The 20,451-nt window shown below is 41.8% G+C and overlaps 1 protein-coding gene across 1 annotated transcript in view; it reads left to right on the top strand.

The window, feature by feature from the left end:
- CASQ2 (calsequestrin 2) overlaps window positions 1-20,451 on the top strand; it is an 87,901-nt gene that overhangs the window by 20,917 nt on the left and 46,533 nt on the right. The window contains exon 3 of the mRNA XM_070938355.1: window positions 9,969-10,053. Within this exon, the coding sequence (XP_070794456.1) occupies window positions 9,969-10,053 (85 nt within the window). The remainder of the gene's footprint in view (window positions 1-9,968; window positions 10,054-20,451) is intronic.

The raw sequence follows: 20,451 nt of genomic DNA, 5'->3' as shown, positions 1-20,451 counted from the left end.
CTGTTTCTTATACATTTTTAAGGCATTTCTAAACTGAAGACTCTTAAAAATTTTTGTTTTATGTTGTAAATAATAGAATTGCAAAATAGCCTTTAAAAGGGAGAAATGTAAGGTATTTCATTCAAGGAAAAAAGAATTAGGATATAGGTATAAGATACAGCAGTCATTACTTGAAAACACTACATATGAGAGGAACTTTGCTGTGAACATTAGTTTAGTTTAGTTTAGTTTAGTTTAGTTTAGTTTAGTTTAGTTTAGTTTAGTTTAGTTTAGTTTAGTTTAGTTTAGTTTATTAAACTTCTATACCGCCCTTCTCCCGAAGGACTCAGGGTGGTGTACAGCCATATTAAAACACACATAAACTCACAAAATTTAAAAACAATTTAAAATGAATATATAAAATTTGGCCCACAAAGTTAAAAATTGACAAACAACCCAATTTAAAATTCATATTCTAAACCAGCCCGGCCTGTTGGAACAAAAGAGTCTTAAGGGCACGGCGAAAGGTACGAAGGTCGGGGATCATACAAACCTCCAGGGGCAGGTCATTCCAGAGGGCAGGTGCCCCCACAGAGTGGGTGTCGCCAGTCGGCATTGTTTGGCCAATGGCACCCTGAGGAGTCCCTCTCTATGGGAGCGTATTGGCCGGTGGGAGGCTACTGGTGGCAATAGGCCATCTTGTACATACTCAGGTCCTAAGCCATGGAGCGCTTTAAAGGTGATAACCAGTACCTTGAATCACACCCGGAAGACCACCGGGAGCAAGTGCAGCTCGTGCAGGAGAGGTGTTACATGCGTGCGCCGTGTCGCAGCCATAATTACCCGCGTGGCCGCATTCTGGACCAGTTGGAGCCTCCGGGTGCTCTTCAAGGGGAGCCCCATGTAGAGAGCATTACAATAGTCCAGTCGGGACGTGACGAGGGTGTGAGTGACCATGCGTAAGGCGTCCCGGTTCAAAAAGGGACGCAACTGGTAAATCAGGCAAACCTGATAGAAAGCTCCCCTGGCCACAGCCGTCATATGGTCTTCTAAAGACAGCCGTGCATCCATGAGAACACCCAAGTTGCGAGCCCTCTCTGAGGGGGTCAGGATCTCGCCCCCAATAGTCAGCGATGGAGCTAGCTGGCTATATCAGGACGCCAGAAACCACAGCCACTCGGTCTTGGAAGGGTTGAGTCTGAGCTTGTTTCTCCCCATCCAGATCCGCACGGTCTCCAGGCACCAGGACATCACGTCAAGGGCATCATTGGGGTGGTCCGGGGTGGAGATGTACAGCTGAGTATCATCAGCATACTGATGGCACTTCACCCCAAAACCACGGATGATCTCACCCAGGGGCTTCACATAAATGTTGAACAGAAGGGGTGAGAGAACCGACCCTTGTGGCACCCCACAAACAAGGTGCCTCGAGGTCGACCTTTGACCCCCTGCCAACACAAACTGCGTATGGTCAGAGAGGAAGGAGAAGAACCACCGCAACACAGTGCCCCCCACTCCCAACCCCTCCAATCGACGCAGCATGATACCATGGTCGATGGTATCAAAAGCCATTGAGAGGTCTAATAGGACCAGGACAGAGGAACAACCTCTGTCCCAGGCCCTCCAGAGATCATCAACCAATGCGACCAATGCCGTTTCCATGCTGTACCCCGGCCTGAAGCCCGACTGGTACGGATCTAGATAGACAGCTTCATCCAGGTACTGGGGAAGTTGTCACGCCACCACACTCTCAACAACCTTCACCACAAAGCGAAGGTTGGAGACTGGACGATAGTTTGTTAATACAGCTGGATCCAAGGAAGGCTTCTTGAGGAGGGGCCTCACCACCGCCTCTTTTAGGGAGGGAGGGAAGAACACCTCACTCAACGAAGCGTTAATAATCACCTGGAGCCAGCCTCGTGTGACCCCCCGGGAGGCCAGCACCAACCAGGAGGGACACGGGTCCAATAAACATGTGGCAGCGCTAAGCCTACCCAGAATCCTGTCCACGTCCTCAGGAGTCACATGGTCAAACCCCTCCCAGATAACATTCTCAAGACCCACCTCCGTCACCCCATCTGAATCTACCCAATCAGAGTCCAAACCTTCCTGAATCTGAGTGACTTTATCATGCAGGAATTGCACAAAATCCTCAGCCTCATTGACACAAACTGAGCATAAATCAGCAATATAAGAGAGCTACCAGAACAGCTCAATCAATTTTTTATTATGGTCACATACCAGAGTTAAAAACTAAAACATTAAAATAAAATAAAAAATACAGCAGAACAAGACTTAATAGTACATTATAGTTAGTGGTGAGATCATTGATAGATGGCCAAGTCTGCCTAATTTTACAGACAATAGAGCAGAATTTAGCTACATTCAAAGACACTATATCAGGGTTGAAATCCAGCAGGTTCTGACAGGTTCTGGAGAACTGGTAGCAGAAATTTTGAGTAGTTCAGAGAACCGGTAGCAGAAATTTTGAGTAGTTTGGAGAACTGGCAAATACCATCTCTGGCTGGCCCCAGGAGTGGGGAGGGAATGAGGATTTTGCAGTATCCTTCCCTGGAGTGGGGTGGGAATGGAGATTTTGCAGTATTCTTTCCCTGCCATGCCCACCAAGCCACGCCCACAGAACCAGTAGTAAACAATTTTGGATTTCACCACTGAACTATATCATACTGATCTGTTAGTAATAGTTGTAAATAAAAGAGAACAGAACTTCCTGCATATTTTACCAGTTAAGAAATTATAAAATGAGTCCATGAATCCTAATAAAGGGAACAATATCATAGGATATGAGCTGTAGTTTCAATGGACCCTTGTCCAAAGAGCCACAATGGGACTTTTTTGTATCAGCCCTCCAGAACAGTGAGGAGAGCATTACAATGTGCTAGAATTAGTGCCATTCAAAATTTAGAAACAGTTATATAATATAGATGTCAGGGCTGCCTCTGATTAATTCCTAGGAAAGAAAACCTTTTACTCCATAGATTCAGAGAAAAGATACTTTTACTAAGAAAAAAACTGAATGCAGCAAAAGTCAGGCAAGGTCTGAAGCAAACATGCATGAAAAAGATAAATTGAAAATTTATCTAGAGTTAAAACCAGAGATATTCTTATTGGGAATTTTACCAGAGAATTATAGCAAAGAAGATACATATTTGATTATTCATATAATAACAGCAGCTATAATTGTATTTGCACAAAACTGGAAAGCAGATAAAATTCTGTTGGAAGGAGAAATTATAAAGAAAATTTTAGAATGTGCAAAAATGAATAGATTAACATCTGGGCTTGACAGGTTCCTCATCGATATCCAGTTTCTCCAGGCATTCTGCTTTGTCTTGGACGTGATATGATCTAGGAAGGAACTCCCCTGGAGCCCTAGTCTTCAGTTTTCTCTCATTGCTGGACATTTAGATGCTCAGTCTCCACAGTAGACTGCAGTCTCCAGGTTGACCGTTAAAGCAGACCTTGCCTAATGTCAGGGTTGCCTCCGATCAATTCCTAGGACAGAAAACCCTTGACTCCATATATTCAGAGAAAAGGTACTTTTAGTAAGAAAGAACTCATTGCAGCAAAAGTCTAGCAAGGTGTGAAGCAAATAAGTGTGAAAAAGACAAATTGAAAATTACCCCAGACCCCCATCCCCCAGTAGTCAAGCAGATAGAGTCCAATCATCAGCCAGGAAGTTTTGGGAATGTTTCTGATCCAGATGCTCCACACTGCTCTCGTGCATGCCATTCCCAGGAGGGCTGGCCTTGAAGATGTTAAAAACTCAAGTTGGCCTCTCTGAGTCCAACCCTCCCCATCAGTTCTCAGCAGTTCCGCTCTCACACCACCTGCACACTTCCTCTCCCAAATATCCATTGCTCCCTGCCTCCCCATTTCCATGGCAGCTGACAGCAAGCTTGAAGGAAAGCAATGATGGTCAGTGTTATGTCTGCACAGGTGTGACATATTTTAAAATTATTGGTTAAAGGCTGACAGTTTTCCTTTAAAAGGGGCTTGTTGGTTTTACTGAGTCATTATCTGCAATAAACATTGCTGCTGGAAGTTTGGCTTCTCCTCTGTGTTCCTACACCCATACATTCCATTGGCGACGAAGGTGGGATTGCTGGGCCATGAGCCAACGTAGAGATAAAAGAGGCACGTGTGAGTGGCGACTGTTTGTTTTGGAAAGAGAATGGCTAACTCACCACAGTTTGTTCCATTTGATCCTGAAACACAGATGTGGGATTTTTATCTAATCCTTTTTGACTGTATATTGGAAGCTAATGACTATACAAATATCACAGACAATCGTAAATGAGCACTTGTTTTGAGCATTTGTGGAAAAGAAGTGTTTGAGATGGTGAACCAGATCACAAATGAGGGGGGCTTTATTTACCACGGACCTGGCATTGCACAACATCAACCGAAGGCCCAGGGCCTGAGGATCTGGACAACCCAGGGTGCAAGACGAGCATTGAGGGCTGGAGCACGCAATCGCTCGCAGACAGCGAGTGCGCCCTCCCATAACATGATATGGCCCTCTGCTCCCGCCGTATCTGCCCCTCCCACTCACAATGCCAATGGAAATGCCCTCCCCAATATAGGAACTAACCCACCCAGCCCCCTCCGACACTAGTGGGTTACCCCCCAAACCCACCCCAGTCATTGTATTCTCCCTCCCACCCCTTAAAAAACGAATTAAAAATGCATACAAAGAACTCTTAAAATCCCCAATGCCTTCCTGCCACCTCTCGGGATCCCAGGACCTGTCTTTGAGGTATTTCTTGGCAAGGCCAGTGGGCCACTTCCAGGAATGGGGATATTCCTTAAAGCCTATAAATCCGATCTTGAATATAATCATGGAGCCATAGACAGCCATGGAGGAGGGTGCGAAGAATGGCAAACAGGAGATGTTAATCATGGGCTAGAACTGGCTGATTCTCCCAAACATCAGGAACTTCCGTGCCCAGGCGTCCCCTCACAACACCTGGGTGAGGCAAAGCTAGTAACCACCATCGTCCTCTCACCACGACGGCAACCCGAAGTTCACTGGGAGTTCTGTCCGGTGGTATTCTCGGCCATTTACAGAGCTTCCACCCCTGCAAGGCCAGTTCAGTGTCATAGAACCACAACTGCCCTCTCACTGCAGTGGAAATCCCCACCCAAAAACAAGCCAGTTCCATGAGGGAGAAAAAAACCAGCGCCTTCCCAGCCGTCCAAGTCCAAGTCCCAGCTCGCTGATTGCTGGTCTTGGGCGAGGTCCCCAGATGGAACTAAGGGGCCCAGGTTTCAACAGCCCTCTCGGGGGGGGAGATAGAGAAATTATATAGGGTTAATACCCCAAGGACCCCTCATGCGCAAGGAGTGCCCAGAAGAAACAATAGGCACAGCCGATGTAGCTCCAGCTTGTAGTCCCGGCAGCAACCAGCAGAGAGCAGAGGTGGTCCCTTTGATGTCCCATGGGTACAGCAGGTCTTGTCAACGCCGTCGGACTAGTGTAGTAAGACCTGGGCCAGCGAGCCACCTCCAACTCCAACTCCCTTCGGCTCCGCCACTCCGGCTCTCGCCCCCTTCGTCCAACCAGCCTGGGACCCCGCAGACTTCCCAAGTGACCCTCTCTGACACTCCTGGAGAGGGCCCTCGCCGACCTCGCTCCTTGGCCTCTCAACGACCTGGCCCGCCGACTTCGCCACTCCAGCCTCTCCAGGGCCTCGCAGCTCCATCGCCGACTGCCGAAATCCATTACCGAGAGGCCAGACACCGTTTGCAACTTGCCGAGCCCCACCGCAGCCATCGGTCTCGCCCTCGCCCTCACTCTCGCCCAGGCAGCAACAGCGAGCAGGTTCAAGGACTCACGACGACCCTCCGGTCCGCCGGTAAATCATCTCACCGCCCATGTCGGGGGGGGGGTAATAAACAACACCCCCCAAACAGTCCTGTTTTAGCCAGAAATCGCTCACCCTTGGCAGAGGCTCAACATTCAGTGGCCATCTTGAAGGCGGAAGTTGGTCATAAATGTTTGGTTTTACTATTAATACAGATGCTTGTTGTTCAGTGAGGATGAGCAATCAAACCGGGATTCCGGGAAGTAGTAAAATTTGCATTACTACCCTTATTGTGGGATCTCCCTGCTGGATGGAAGTGGATACGGGGTCGGCAACAACAATTGTATCCTGGCAGACTCTACAGAAATTGGTGCCACATGGAGCCGAGCGGAAGCTTATGCATAGTCGTATTCGTTTGAGAGGTTATCAAGGAAATAACATCCCCATTAAGGGTAGCAGAACATTCCAAGTAGAATATAAAGACTTCTCCGGGCCATTTAAATTGGTTGTTGTTGAAGGTGCACTGCCTAGCCTCATGGGACTGGATTGGTTTGCAGAGTTGGGGGAGTTTTGAGTCATCGCCTTCCAGACAATCGTGAGGCTCAAATAGCGTTCTTTTCCAGGACATTATCATCTGCCAAGAGGAACTACAGCCAACTTGATAAAGAGGCATTGGCTGCGGTGGCTGGAATTAAGAGATTTCATGAATAAGGAGATTTGATTTAGTGACAGATTATAAAACGCTTTTGGGACTAATTGCGGGGGACCGGCAAACACTGCAGGTCCTGTCCCCAAGAATGATGCATTGGACAGAGTTCTTAGCAGCATATAGTTATTGACTTATACATCAACCCGGCATAGAACTGGGCCATGCTGACAGCCTAAGCCAATGTGGCAGCACCCGCCCTCTGGAATGACCTACCCCCTGAGATACGCACGATATCAGATCTCCGGACTTTTCGTCGGGCCCTGAAAACACACCTATTCCATCTAGCTGGGCTGGCTTGATCCCATCCTCTCAGTTTTAATTGAATTTGGTTTTAATTGGGCTGTTTTTAATATTTTGGGCCGAAATTATTTAATTGTTTTTTAAATTGTTTTTAAATTTTATATGCAATGTTTTATCTTGGCTGTACACCGCCCCGAGTCCCGCAGGAGAAGGGCGGTATAGAAATAAAATTATAATAATATAATAATAATGTCCAATACCTAATCTAGTGGAGGATCCAGCTCCAGCAGCATCAGTACTGCTGATTGAGACCATGCCGTCTGTTCTTATTACGGCCACAGATGTGGCAATCCAGTCAAGAAAAGACCGAACGATCATGCAAGTGTTAAACTGGGTGTGGAGGGAATGGCCTAAAGAGACACAGAGTGTAGAGTTTAAGCCATTTTGGGCAAGGCAATGTGAACTTTCAGCACAGAAGAGTTGCCTATTGTGGGGGAATCAGGTAGTGATACCCTCAAGGCTAAGGAAATCATTATTAGAGACTCTACATGAAGGCCACCCCGGAATTGTAAGGATGAAGGCATTGGCCCGTAGTTATCTGTGGTGGCCAAATATAGATAGAGATATTGCGGAGTGGGTGGCGTGTCTAGCATGCCAGGAATCGAGACCGGCACCTCCTGCAGCACCACCACGGGACTGAGAAACACCGAAAGGTCCCTGGTCTGGAATACATCTCAATTTTGCAGGGCCAATAAAGGGGTTGTCATTCCTAATTGTTGCGGATGCCTATTCCAAATGGCTGGAGGTGGCCATAATGAGGTCAACCACGGCGGACGCTGTTGTTAGAGTATTAAACAAAATGTTTGCGACACATGGGTTGCTGGATGTGTTGTATCGGACAATGGGCCACAATTTACAGCATTCGAGGTATTCCTAGTAAACGAGGAATACGTCACGCCCTTGTCATGCCATTTCACCCCACGAGTACTGGGCAGGTGGAGCGAATGGTGCAAATGATGAAAGAGGCCTTGACTCGAATGGGTCCAGGGGACTATCAGGAGAAACTTGATAAGTATTTGTTCAACCAACACATCACTCCCTCTGTAAATGTCAGGTGTGCTTCCTTCAAAGTCCAGGAAAGAATGACCCAAACTCCATTGTTTATAGAGAAAGGTAGTTTTACTAGAGATGAAGTGAACGCAACCATAGGAAAGCAGAATCTAAGGCAATACGCGCGAAAAGTGCATATAGAAAGCACCCCCTCCCACTGTCCACCGTAAATCATCCAATCCAAAGGTCTCCCAGGGATCAGGTGGAAGCACACATCTGCCAGCGTCATCAATCAGGAATGTCACGACCGTTGGTCCAACGGCAGCTTCAAAGATACAGTCCGGTGGCTTAACTATCAGTTTTGTTTTCCTCCTCCAGCACGCTTCCCCCCCCCATGCTACCTGCTCTCCCCCCTCCCGTTACTATGGCAGCCAAAGCAGAAAAGGCGGAGGCTGACAGTGACCACCGGAAAGAGCCCAGCCAAATTACTTATGGGTCGCCGGCTGAGAACAAATTTAGTTAGAATATACCCTGATTATTTGACAGAAACCTTCACAGACTGGGAAAGTACGGTCAGAATCTTTGAGCAAGGTGATCTAGTATATGGCCAGAATTATACCGGTCAACCCATATGGGTGCCGGCACAGATTACAGAAGTTACGGGCCCCTGTTCATACCGGGTGGAGCTTGAGGATGGGTGCCTGTGGCGCCGACATATCGATCAACTTTGGAGCTGAGTGAGGGGGACAGCCGTTAGAAAGCTGAAAGAAGTAAACCGGGGTGGGAATCCAGAAGAGCGAGAGAGATGACAATGCAGTGAAAGGGTATCTGAAGGGCTGAGGCCAGTGCAGAATGAAACACCTGTTATTGAGGGTTCATTGCTGCGGAGCTCGTCTCGCTTTTCCCTATCTCTGACTGAGGGATATGTTCGGGAGGGGGGGAGAGAGTATTTGTAAGCCATCTGATGTAGTTGAAGAATTGTCGAGTATGCAGTCGACATGTGAGGGCCTGACAGAAATACAGGAGAGCGCCAGTCAATGCAAAGCCGCCATAGACCAATGTATTTGGATGATTATGTTTGTGGTATATGAACTTTTCCCGAGGAAGGGGGAAGGGGGCTTTCCTTCTGCCATGCAGGTGCGGAACATATTTTAAAGTTATTGGTTAAAGGCTGACAGTTTTCCTTTAAAAGGGGCTGTCAGCCGGAAATTGCATGTTGGTTTTACTGAGTCATTATCTGCAATAAACATTGCTGCTGGAAGTTTGACTTCTCGTCTGTGTTCCTACACCCACACATTCCATTGGCAACGAAGTTGACAAAAGTTATCTTGCTGGTTTATGAAGTAGGTTTCAAACCACACCTAAACTACTCTCTTTAATCAGCTGTTTGATAGTGTCTACAACATGGGTCTGTTATCTTTAGAGCTGATGGTCAGATCTGACATTTTGATATCATGTCACAAATGATCTCAAAATAGTTGACATGATTGTGGACGCTCACATAAAACATTGCTTTCCAGACTCAAATTTTATAGCATGCTGGCTTCTAATGTTTCTAAATTAAAAAATGCGAATTGTTCTTTTAAAAAATGAAATAGTTGATTATTTCTAAAAGCAGGTCGGGTGGTCTCTGTGAGCACCACACTGAGAACTCCTAATGTTAAGAGTTCTTCCTCTGAAAACTCTCAAAACTGGTATAGAATAGTTTTGGGAAATAGACAAAGAAGGAAATGAATTAATATAGAACTGGAAACAAAGACCTTACAAAAATTCTCAAACAACCTAAGTCTATGTGTTTATATTTACGGGTTAAGAGACTCAACACTGGGAGACTGCAATTCTGGAGTGAGGGTACTTATAGAGTGAAATGGAGGTTTGGACTGCATTCATTTGAGTCATACCTCTACTCCTTGTTCTAGACCAGTGGTTCTCAACCTTCCTAATGCCATGACCCTTTAATACAGTTCCTCATGTTGTGGTGACCCCCAACCATAAAATTATTCCTAAAACCATTGAAAATATGTGTTTTCCAATGGTCTTAGGAGACCCCTGTGAAAGGGTCGTTTGACCCCAAAGGGGTCGCGACCCACAGGTTGAGAACCACTGTTCTAGACCCTTTCACAGTCCTTCTGACCTTATTATTTTTCTGGCTCTTTCTTCAGCTTGCTGCACAGGTCCTGGAGGAGAAAGGCATTGCTTTTGGATTACTGGATTCTAAGAAAGATGCAAAGCTTGCAAAAAAACTAGGTAAGTGTAATCCATTTTTCGTTCTTCACCGGGGTGAGAAATTCCAGCACCATGTTTTGTTTTTTTTATTTTATTTAAAAAGTTTTACAAATACATCTCCCCAAATTCCCCCCCAAACCCTCCCTAACCCTCCCCTCCCCCCCATGATTTCCTCAAGATAAAATCCAAATCAAAATACATTTTTTGAAACTTAAACTCCTCCACCCCCTGTGTACTATTTATATCTTCATAGAACTCAGTTAATCTATCCCTACATAATACATTCAGCTAAAAGCTATCTGATATTTCCTAGTTTGATATTTATTCTGCACATAATCTATCCACTTTTTCCACTCCCATACATAAGTCTCTTGAGTTCGATCTTTTAAATATGCTGAAATCTTCGCCATCTCTGCAAAATTGGCCATCTTCAAAGTCCATTCAATAGTGGGCATAACATCATTTTTCCAATATTGACCTATCAATAATCTCGCTGCTGTCACCATATACAATATCAGCTTTGTTTCACCCGATGTAAAACCCTTAACTATACCCAATAAAAACAGTTGTGGAGAAAACTGAAGTTTTTTCTTCAGAACATTTTGCATAACCCACCAAATTTTTATCCAAAAAGCCTTCGCTTTCTTGCAGGTCCACCATATATGATAATATGTGGCATCTAAACAATCACATCTCCAACATTTTGGTTGAACATTAGGATACATGCACAATAGTTTCTTAGGATCTAAATGCCACCTATAAAACATTTTATAAAAATTTTCCCTCAAATTCTGCGACTGTGTAAATTTAACATTCTGGACCCATATTTTTTCCCATGTTTCCAACATCACTGGTTCTGCAAAATTTTGTGCCCACTTTATCATACAATCTTTAACCAGTTCATTTTCCGAGTCTCTTTCTAACAAAACATTATAAACCCTCTTAATATGCATTGGACCTTTCTCTTTTATATGTCTAACCAATTCTTCTTAATGCATCATTATACCAAGTTTTTGATCTTCTTTCCATCTCAATTGGAGTTGATTATACTGTAGCCAAGTTAAATTAATCCCTTCTTCCAACAGTGTTTCTAATGTCTTTAGTTGCCATCTGTCCCCATCATTAAAAAGTACTTCTTTGTATAAAACCCCCCCGAGTGACTTTATATTTATATTCCGTATAATGTGACCAAGATCCAATCACAACGGTATTTTATAATCCCATTTGAGTCGGTGCTTCTTCCATACTCTCATCAAGGAGCTTCTAAGTATATGGCTGTTAAATACTTTATCCACCTTGTTTTCATAAAATAAATATGCATGCCAACCAAATTCAAGATCATAACTCTCAATATTCAATATTCCAGTCTTTGTCCTGCCAAACCAATCACTTGCTTGTGTAAACGCTGCTGCTTCATAATACAATCTCAGGTTTGGAAGTTTAAGACCACCCCTTTCACGAACATCTTGCATAATTTTCAGTTTAACTCTTGGCTTTTTCTCATTCCAAACAAACTTATTCATTCCTTTTTGCCATTCCGTCAACTGTTTATCACTTTTAAGCACCGGAATCATTTGAAACAAAGATAAAAATCTAGGTAGAACATTCATTTTAACTGCTGCTATTCTTCCAAGTATAGACAGCTGCAGTTTTTTCCAGGTTTCCATATCCTTTTGTACCTTTCGCCACAACACCTCATAATTATTTTGAAACAGTTTTATATTTGAGTCTGCAACTTGAACTCCTAGATATCTCACCTTTGATACTATTTCAAAGCCTGCCTTCCTTTCCAGTTCCTTCTTTTGATCAACTGTCATATTTTTAACTATCATCTTGGTTTTTTTCTGGTTCAGTCTAAATCCTGATACCATACCATATTCTTCTATAATGTCTTTCATCTGAATTGTTGATTCCATCGGCTGTGTTAGGGTAACAACCAGATCATCTGCAAATGCCCTTGTTCTGTAATCCTCTTGCCTTATCACTATTCCCTTCAAAATGCTCGAGTCCCGTATTGTATTCAACAAGACTTCTAAAGTTAGAATAAACAACAACGGGGATAACGGACAACCTTGTCTTGTGCCTTTTTCTATACTAAAATTAGTAGTTAAACTTCCATTAATAATAATTTGTCCTGTTTGCTCTTGATAAATTGCTGAAACCGCCTGTACAAACTGATCCCCAAAGTCCATCTTTTTTAAAGTCTTTAATAGAAAATTCCAATTCACTCGATCAAAGCCCTTCTCCGCATCCAAGAATACCAGCACTGCAGAGATCTGTTTATTCTTCTCAAGATATTCCAATAAGTCTATAATTTGCCTAACATTATCCTTCATATATCTGCCTTCTATAAATCCTGCTTGATCATGATGAATCACCTCTTGAATAACTGGCATTAATCTGTTGGCTAATACTTTCGCAAAAATTTTATAATCCGTATTCAGGAGAGATATTGGTCTGAAGTTTTCCGGTTTTGTAGAACCTGCCTCCTCTTTCGGTATCAAAGAAACAAAAGCTGCTTTCCATGAAGGGGGTATTTTTCCCCCTTGTTGTATGCTACAAAATAAATCTTTAAGATGTTCAATCATTTCTGCTTGTAAAGTTTTATAATACACCGCAGTTAAGCCATCCGTTCCTGGAGCTTTAGCTGTTTTCAGTTGTTTAATAGCAACTGTAATCTCCTCGGCTGTTATTGGTAAACTCGTTCTTCCCTTTTGATCATTAGAAATTTTTATAACTCTCTTTTCTTCTAGCTATTTATTTATAAGTTCATTCTGTATATCATCTTTGGCATATAATTTAGTATAATAATCTAAGAAGGCTTCTTTGATTAGTCTTTGTTGAAATACTTCCTTCCCTCTATACTCAATGCTACCAATAGTCCGAGTACACTGCTGTTTCCTCAATGTGTAAGCCAACCATCTGCCCGGTTTATTAGCATTGCAAAATGTATTGTGTTTCGCAAATTGTAAATTAGTTGCTGCTTATTCCGCTGTAAGCATATGAAATTGATCTTTCAAGAGTTTTATAGCTCCTTGTATTCTTTCATCTGTTGGATTTTTTATAAGTAACTGTTCTTTTTTCTTTATCTCTGCTTCCATTTCAAGTCTTTTCTTTTGTCGATTTAATTTGTGTTTAGAGTTCATATAAATGAGTACCCCTCTCATATATGCCTTACTCGCGTCCCACACAATTTCGATAGGGGTACCCTTATTCAAATTCATTTCAAAAAATTCTTTCATTTGCTTTTTAAGTTCATTTAAATTCTTTTCATATCTAAACAAGTTTTCATTTACTCTCCATGATCTTCTCTCAGTCTTTCCCATTTCAATTTCTATCCATACCGGGCTATGGTCAGTTAGAGTCCTTGGAAAAATCTTTGTTTTTTTTGTTTTAACAAGTAAATCAGATGATAATAAAATAAAATCAATCCTAGAAAAGGATCTGTTCCTGTCTGAAAAGAAAGTAAAGTCCAAATCTTTTGGTTATGTATTCTCCAAATATCTTTTAATTCCAAATCTTCTTTCATATCAAAAAAAAAGTCTGCGGTAGTCTGATCCTTGACTTTGCCAAACTCTTTTTATCTATTTTGGGATCAATTACTCCATTCCAGTCTCCCATAATCAGAATAGATCTATAATCCCATTGCAATATTTTAAAGTGCAGTGTCTTATAAAAATTTTCTTGTTGTTGATTAGGAGCATAAATTCCAATCACCAAAATTGGACCATTTTCTGTATAAATTTCTGCTATAAACCTCCCACAATCATCTGCTTCTATAATTTTAGCTGACAGTCTTTTATTTATGTAAATCACTACACCATTCTTTTTTTCCAAATTTGAAGCTATAAATTGTGTTCCTAATCTAGAGTTTACTGAGTATTTTTGATCTTGTATTCGAATATGAGTTTCTTGTAGACAAATAATATCATTATTAAATTGTCTCAAATAATTAAATAATTTCTTCCTTTTCTGTGGTGAATTTAATCCGTTCACATTCCAAGATAGAAACTTAATTGTCATCTAGAGCCTCTTGAAGCGATAAGAATATCTGCTGAAGACTTTCTTCCAGGTTGATAGTCTTCGGCTTAGCTCCTCCCATGGCTTCACATGCTTGTGTATTGCCCTTAGCTCCCTTCTTGTCTTGCTGTGGCTTGGACCTTCCCTGTTGTTGTTTTTCTTTAATTTGCTTATAAGCTGCTCGAGTTATACGCTGATCTTTAGCTTCACACATCCGGGCTAGGTCCAAAGCCACTTCTCTTGTATTCTTGGGTAATCCAGTTACAGTTTCCAGAGGGAGATCTAACAGGGGCTCATCAAGAAATCCCCCTGTAGCTCCCTGCAATTCCATTGCCTCCCTCTCTGTCTGTTTACACTGCTCTTCAGTCTCTTGTTCAAACTGCTTCTCCTTATCACTCTCCTTTATCTCCAACACTGAAGATATACGTGGGGATGTTGAACCTGTTTTAAAAACTGTACAATAAAATTCTTCCGCTTTCTCAACAGTATTTAATCGATATCTTTCTCCTTCAAACCTCAATATTATGCCAGTTGGAGCATCCCACCTGAATGGGATGTTTTGTTTCTTTAGCTCAGTCACCAAAAATCCAAAATCCTTTCTATCTTTTAACATCTTAGGCGGCAACTCTTTATAAACTCCAATTTCCTTTCCATCCACTTGCACAGCAGAAACAAAGGACCTTTGCAAAATATCATTTCTTATTCTTCTATCTGTAAAATATATCACCACATCTCTAGGCAATTGTCTTTGTTTAGCCACCCAAGAATTCACTCTATAGACTTTGTCCATCTTGCAAAAAATCTCTTCAGGGCTGATCTTTAACATCACAGCTAAAGCATCAGCACAGATCTTTCTCAGGTCTTCTCTGCTATTCTCTCTTATACCTCTAAGTCTTATAGCAAATTCCATAGGTCTAAATTGCATCATTGTCATCTCATTTTCAATCCTTTGCATTTTATTATCAGCATTAAAGATTTTATGATCCACCTCCTTCATTTTGCTATCTACTTCTAATCTAAGTTCCTCCACTTTTTTATCAGTTTGCACAACTGCATCTGACAGGCCAGTCACCACTGTCATTAACTTTTTAGTCACCTTATCATATTTTTCTTTTTTTTTTATTGCAAAAGTTTTACAATTACATTTTCACCCCTTTCCCCCCCCTCAACCCACCCCAAACTTCCCAATCTCCCTAACCCTCCCCTCCCCCCACCAGACTTCCACACAATATACTCATGCCAAGTAAAAAAAACCCCTTTGTATAAAACTTGAACCCCTCCCTCCCCCGTATAATTTTTCATCTTCATTACATTAAAATATTACTGTCTTGACATATCATTTTCAAATGAAAGCTATTTGATACTTCCTAGTTTGATATTTGTTCTGAACATAATCTATCCACTTTTTCCATTCCCATTCATAAGTCTCTTGTGAACAATCTTTTAAGTATGCTGAAATCTTCGCCATCTCTGCAAAACTGGCCATCTTCAAAGTCCATTCCTCGATAGTGGGCAAAGCTTCATTCTTCCAGTATTTACCTATCAACAATCTTGCTGCTGTTATCATATACAATATCAATTTTGTTTCACCCAATGTAAAACCCTTAACTATACCCAATAAAAACAGTTGTGGAGAAAATTGAATTTTTTTCTTCAAAACATTCTGCATGACCCACCAAATTTTTATCCAAAAAGCCTTAACTTTCCTACAAGTCCACCAAACATGATAATATGTAGCATCTAAACAATCACATCTCCAACATTTTGGCTGAACATTAGGGTACATACACGACAATTTTTTGGGGTCTAAATGCCATCTATAAAACATTTTATAGAAACTTTCCCTCAAATTCTGTGACTGTGTAAATTTAACATTCTGAACCCAAATTTTTCCCCATGTTTCCAGCATCACTGGTTCTTCAAAATTTTGTGCCCACTTAATCATACAATCTTTAACTAATTCAGTTTCTGAATCCCTTTCTAACAAAACATTATAAAGCCTTTTAATATTCATTGGACCTTTCTCTTTTATGTGTCTAACCAATTCTTCCTCATGCAACATAATACCAGTTTTTTGGTCCTCTTTCCATCTCAATTGTAACTGATTATATTGTAACCAAGTTAAGTTAATCCCTTCATCCAACAGTGTCTGTAATGTCTTCAACTGCCATCTGCCCGCATCTGTAAAAAGAACCTCTTTGTATAAAAACCCCCCGAGTGACATTATATTTGTATTCCACATAATATGACCAAGATCCAGCCATAGCGGTATTTTATAATCCCATTTGAATCGGTGCTTCTTCCAAACTCTCATCAAAGAGTCTCTGAGTATATGGCTTTTAAATACTTTATCCACTTTGTTGTCATAAAATAAGTAAGCATGCCATCCAAATTCAAGATCAAAACTTTCAATATTCAGTATTCCAGTCTTTTTCCTTCCAAACCAATCACTTGCTAAGGTCAAAGCTGCTGCTTCATAATATAACTGTAGGTTTGGAAGTTTAAGACCTCCCCTTTCTGGAACATCCTGCATAATTTTCAATTTCACTCTCGGTTTTTTCTCGTTCCAGACAAACTTATTCACTCCAGTTTGCCAGATTTTCAGTTGTTTATCACTTTTAAGCACCGGAATCATTTGAAACAGAAAAAGAAATCTTGGCAAAATGTTCATCTTAACTGCTGCTATTCTTCCAAGTAGAGACAGCTGCAGTTTTTTCCAGGTCTCCATATCTTTCTGCACCTCTCGCCACAACACCTCATAATTATTTTGAAACAATTTCATGTTTGATTCTGCAACCTGAACTCCTAGATATTTTACCTTCGGTACAATCTCAAAACCTGCCCTCCTTTCAAGCTCGTGTTTACGATCTTGTGTCATATTTTTAACTATCATCTTAGTTTTTTTCTGATTCAGTCTAAAACCTGAAACTTTACCATAGTCTTGTATAATGTCCTTCATCTGGATTATTGATTCCATTGGCTGTATTAGGGTAATGACCAGATCATCTGCAAATGCCTTTATTCTATAATCCTCTTGCCTTATCATTATACCTTTCAAAATATTAGAGTCCCGTATTGTATTTAACAAGACTTCTAGTGTTAGAATAAATAGCAATGGGGATAGCGGACATCCCTGTCTTGTTCCTTTTTCAATTTTAAACTCTGTTGTCAAACTTCCATTAATAATAATCTGTGCCTTTTGCTCTTGATAAATTGCTGAAACCGCCTTTATAAATTGGTCCCCAAAGTCCATCTTTTTTAAAGTCTTTAATAGAAAATTCCAATCCACTCTGTCAAAGGCCTTTTCCGCATCCAGAAAAACCAGCACTGCAGGTATCTGTTTGTTCCTCTCAAGATATTCCAATAAGTCTATTACTTGCCTTACATTATCCTTCATATATCTACCCTCGATAAATCCCGCTTGGTCATCATGAATCACCTTTTGGATTACTGGCATCAGCCTGTTGGCTAGTACTTTTGCATAAATTTTATAATCAGTGTTAAGAAGAGATATTGGTCTATAATTCTCCGGTTTCTTAGGACCTGCATGTTCTTTTGGTATCAAAGAAATATAAGCTGTTGTCCATGATGGGGGTATTTTACCCCCTTGTTGAATATTACAAAACAAATCTCTAAGTTGTTCCACCATTTCCGCTTGCAAAGTTTTATAGTACACTGCAGTCAAGCCATCCGTTCCAGGAGCTTTAGCTATTTTTAATTGTTTAATTGCTACCATTATCTCCTCCTCTGTTATAGGATAATTCATTCTTTCCTTTTGTTGGTCTGTAATTTTTGTAACTCTTTTATTATCTAAATATTTTTCTATAAGTCCACTCTGCCATCATCTTTAGCATATAGTTTAGTATAATAGTCCACAAAAGCTTCTTTAATTAATTTTTGTTGAAAAATTTCTTTCCCTCCAATATCAATATTATCAATAGTCCGTATACTCTGCTTTTTTCTTAATGTGTAAGCCAACCATCTGCCCGGTTTATTGGCATTACAAAATGTATTATGCTTCGCATATTGTAAGTTTGTTGCAACTTGTTCCGCCATAAGCATTTGAAATTGGTCTTTCAGAAGTTTTATAACACCACGTATTCTTTCATCTGTTGGATTTTTAATAAGTAGCTGTTCTTTGTTCTTTATTTCTACTTCCAATTCAGATCTTTTCTTTTGTCGAGTCAATCTATGTTTAGAGTTCATATAAATAAGCACCCCTCTCATATAAGCTTTGCTCGCATCCCACACAATTTCAATTGGGGTACCTTTATTCAAGTACCTTATCATATTTTTCTTGAACCTCCTGCTTAATTTCCTGTTGAGATTTTTTAAATTTTTCATCCATGTTTTCATCTTGTCTCCTCAAAGCCTGAGCAATAAACTCTTTTAAATTTTCAAGATCAATCTCCTTTCTCTGGCTCTGCTGACTAGGAGGCTGTTGTTGCGGCTTGTGCGTGGGAGATCCCCCCCCTGCTGCCTTCACTTCTTGCTTTGTCTGTTTTGAGGCCATTCTGCCACGTAGTCTAAGTTTTTCAAAGAAAGAAGTCTTTTTCCCTTTCTTCCTCCACAGAATCGTCTAAAAGATTCCCCCAGGTTTAGTCAAATTGAAGATAAAGTTAAGTCAGAATCAGGCTTACTTAAAGAAAATTTCCCTTTCTCTTCTCTTGTTGCAGTCAGTATTACTTTGTAGCGTATTGAAATGACTATGCAAATCCACTTTCGCTTTCAGCTTTCACTAAGGCTGAAGCCGGGCTCCATTTTCAGGAAACTTTCAATCTTTCACTTAAATTTAATCACAGGGCTAACACAGATACTTGCTGTTTTGGAGTTCAAGTTCCGATTTCACCCTGTTCTTTTGAAAAATACTCTTTGTTTTCGCTTGCAGGGCTGGTCCCGCCGTCTTGTTCTACGATGTGTAGAATTGCCTCCGAAGTCCGGAGCCTCGGCGAGCTGGATAGGGAGCCTCGCCTGTTTCCTCCCCAGAAGCAAAAAAAAGCAGTCTGGGGGCTTCGCAGGGGCTCTACCTAATCTCGCTGGCTCTTCTCTCGATTCCTTAAGGATTCGGAGTTATCCAAGCCGCTTCTTCTTTCTCGAAGTGGCTCTTTACAGGCGACGGGGCTGACAGTCCAAAAAAAGACCGTCTGGCGGCGACGGGAACCAAACCGGAAGTCCAGCACCATGTTTTCATGACCCAAACTAACCCAGTGTTTGCAGGATAGCCAGCATTGTATTTACTAGATTTTATGCATTTCTGTTAACTTCCAGGCTTAAAAATATAAATGTACCAATGAAGCCAGTGTGTTGCAGCACAAGCTTTTGCTTTAAGTCACTGGCTGAATTCAAACTTACTTATGCAAAAAATTAGTTAGTTTTTCACTGCAACAATCTAGATGACCAATAGATGTCAACAAAGAGATGTTTGCTTATCTAACTGCTTCTTTCTAGTGGCCATCTAGATTTGCATTCCAGATCTTATAATACTATGTATTTTACGAGTACGTTTCTTCAGAACCAGTGATGGGATTCAGCGACTTTGCACTGGTTCATTAGAATCTGCAGCTAACTGTTTGCTCAGTTCGGCGAACTAGCTGAAGCCTCACCCCTCCCTCCCAGTCTCTCCTTGCTGGGAGGCTTGTCTCACCCAAGCTTGCTAGAACTGCTTCGCGCCATGACGTCACCTGAGGGGAGGATAGCGGGAGCAGGGAGGCTCTCTCTCTCCCTTTTTCTGCGCCTGCGCCGTTTGGCCTTTCCTTTTCCTTTTCGGCATCTGAGCCATGCAACTGCCGCCATGGGCTACTAGCCATGGAGGAGGAGGAGTACCATCTACTACTGGAGCCACCCCAGGAAGTTTGGGCAGGGCTCACGCTCCTGGTAGGTTTCTGGCCCTCCCCAACTCCCTCTTTTCAGCCTCTGCAACCGGGCCTGGCAGTGGCAGGGAACACGGGATCGCCTGGCAGCTGCAGGATTGCTGTGAATCAAATCTTAACATGGTATATTTATGCACTTATACTTCCCTTCATTTATCCATTTATCTTCCTTCATTCCTTAATTATTTGTAGCACAAATGTCAGCACACCTGGACAAAATTTCCAAAGCATACTTCTCAACTGATTCTGAATGAAAACATTTTTTCATTTTTTTTCTTTAGCTTTTTTTAAAAAATAAATTGCAGATCAGTCCATGCCGGTTGGAGCATACGCAGCAGCGAGAGGAAGAGAGGCCAGCTGAGCCCAACCCAGACACTTCCCTGCTCCCCTTGTCCCAGATGCACCAACCGTGCCCTCTCTGCTAGCGGCCTCCCCCTTCTTCACACGGGATCGCTTGACAACGGAGAGGGAGAGGGAGAGGGAGACGGAGAAGGGAATGATCACTAGCAGAGAGGGAAGAGGGTGAGGT

This window comes from Pituophis catenifer, unplaced genomic scaffold (assembly GCF_029215685.1).
Source record: "Pituophis catenifer annectens isolate HBS135680 unplaced genomic scaffold, rPitCat1.0.hap2 SCAF_2, whole genome shotgun sequence".
Lineage (NCBI taxonomy): Eukaryota > Metazoa > Chordata > Lepidosauria > Squamata > Colubridae > Pituophis > Pituophis catenifer.
The sequence above is the reverse complement of the archived record's forward strand: the minus strand, read 5'-3'. Positions and strand labels throughout refer to the sequence as shown.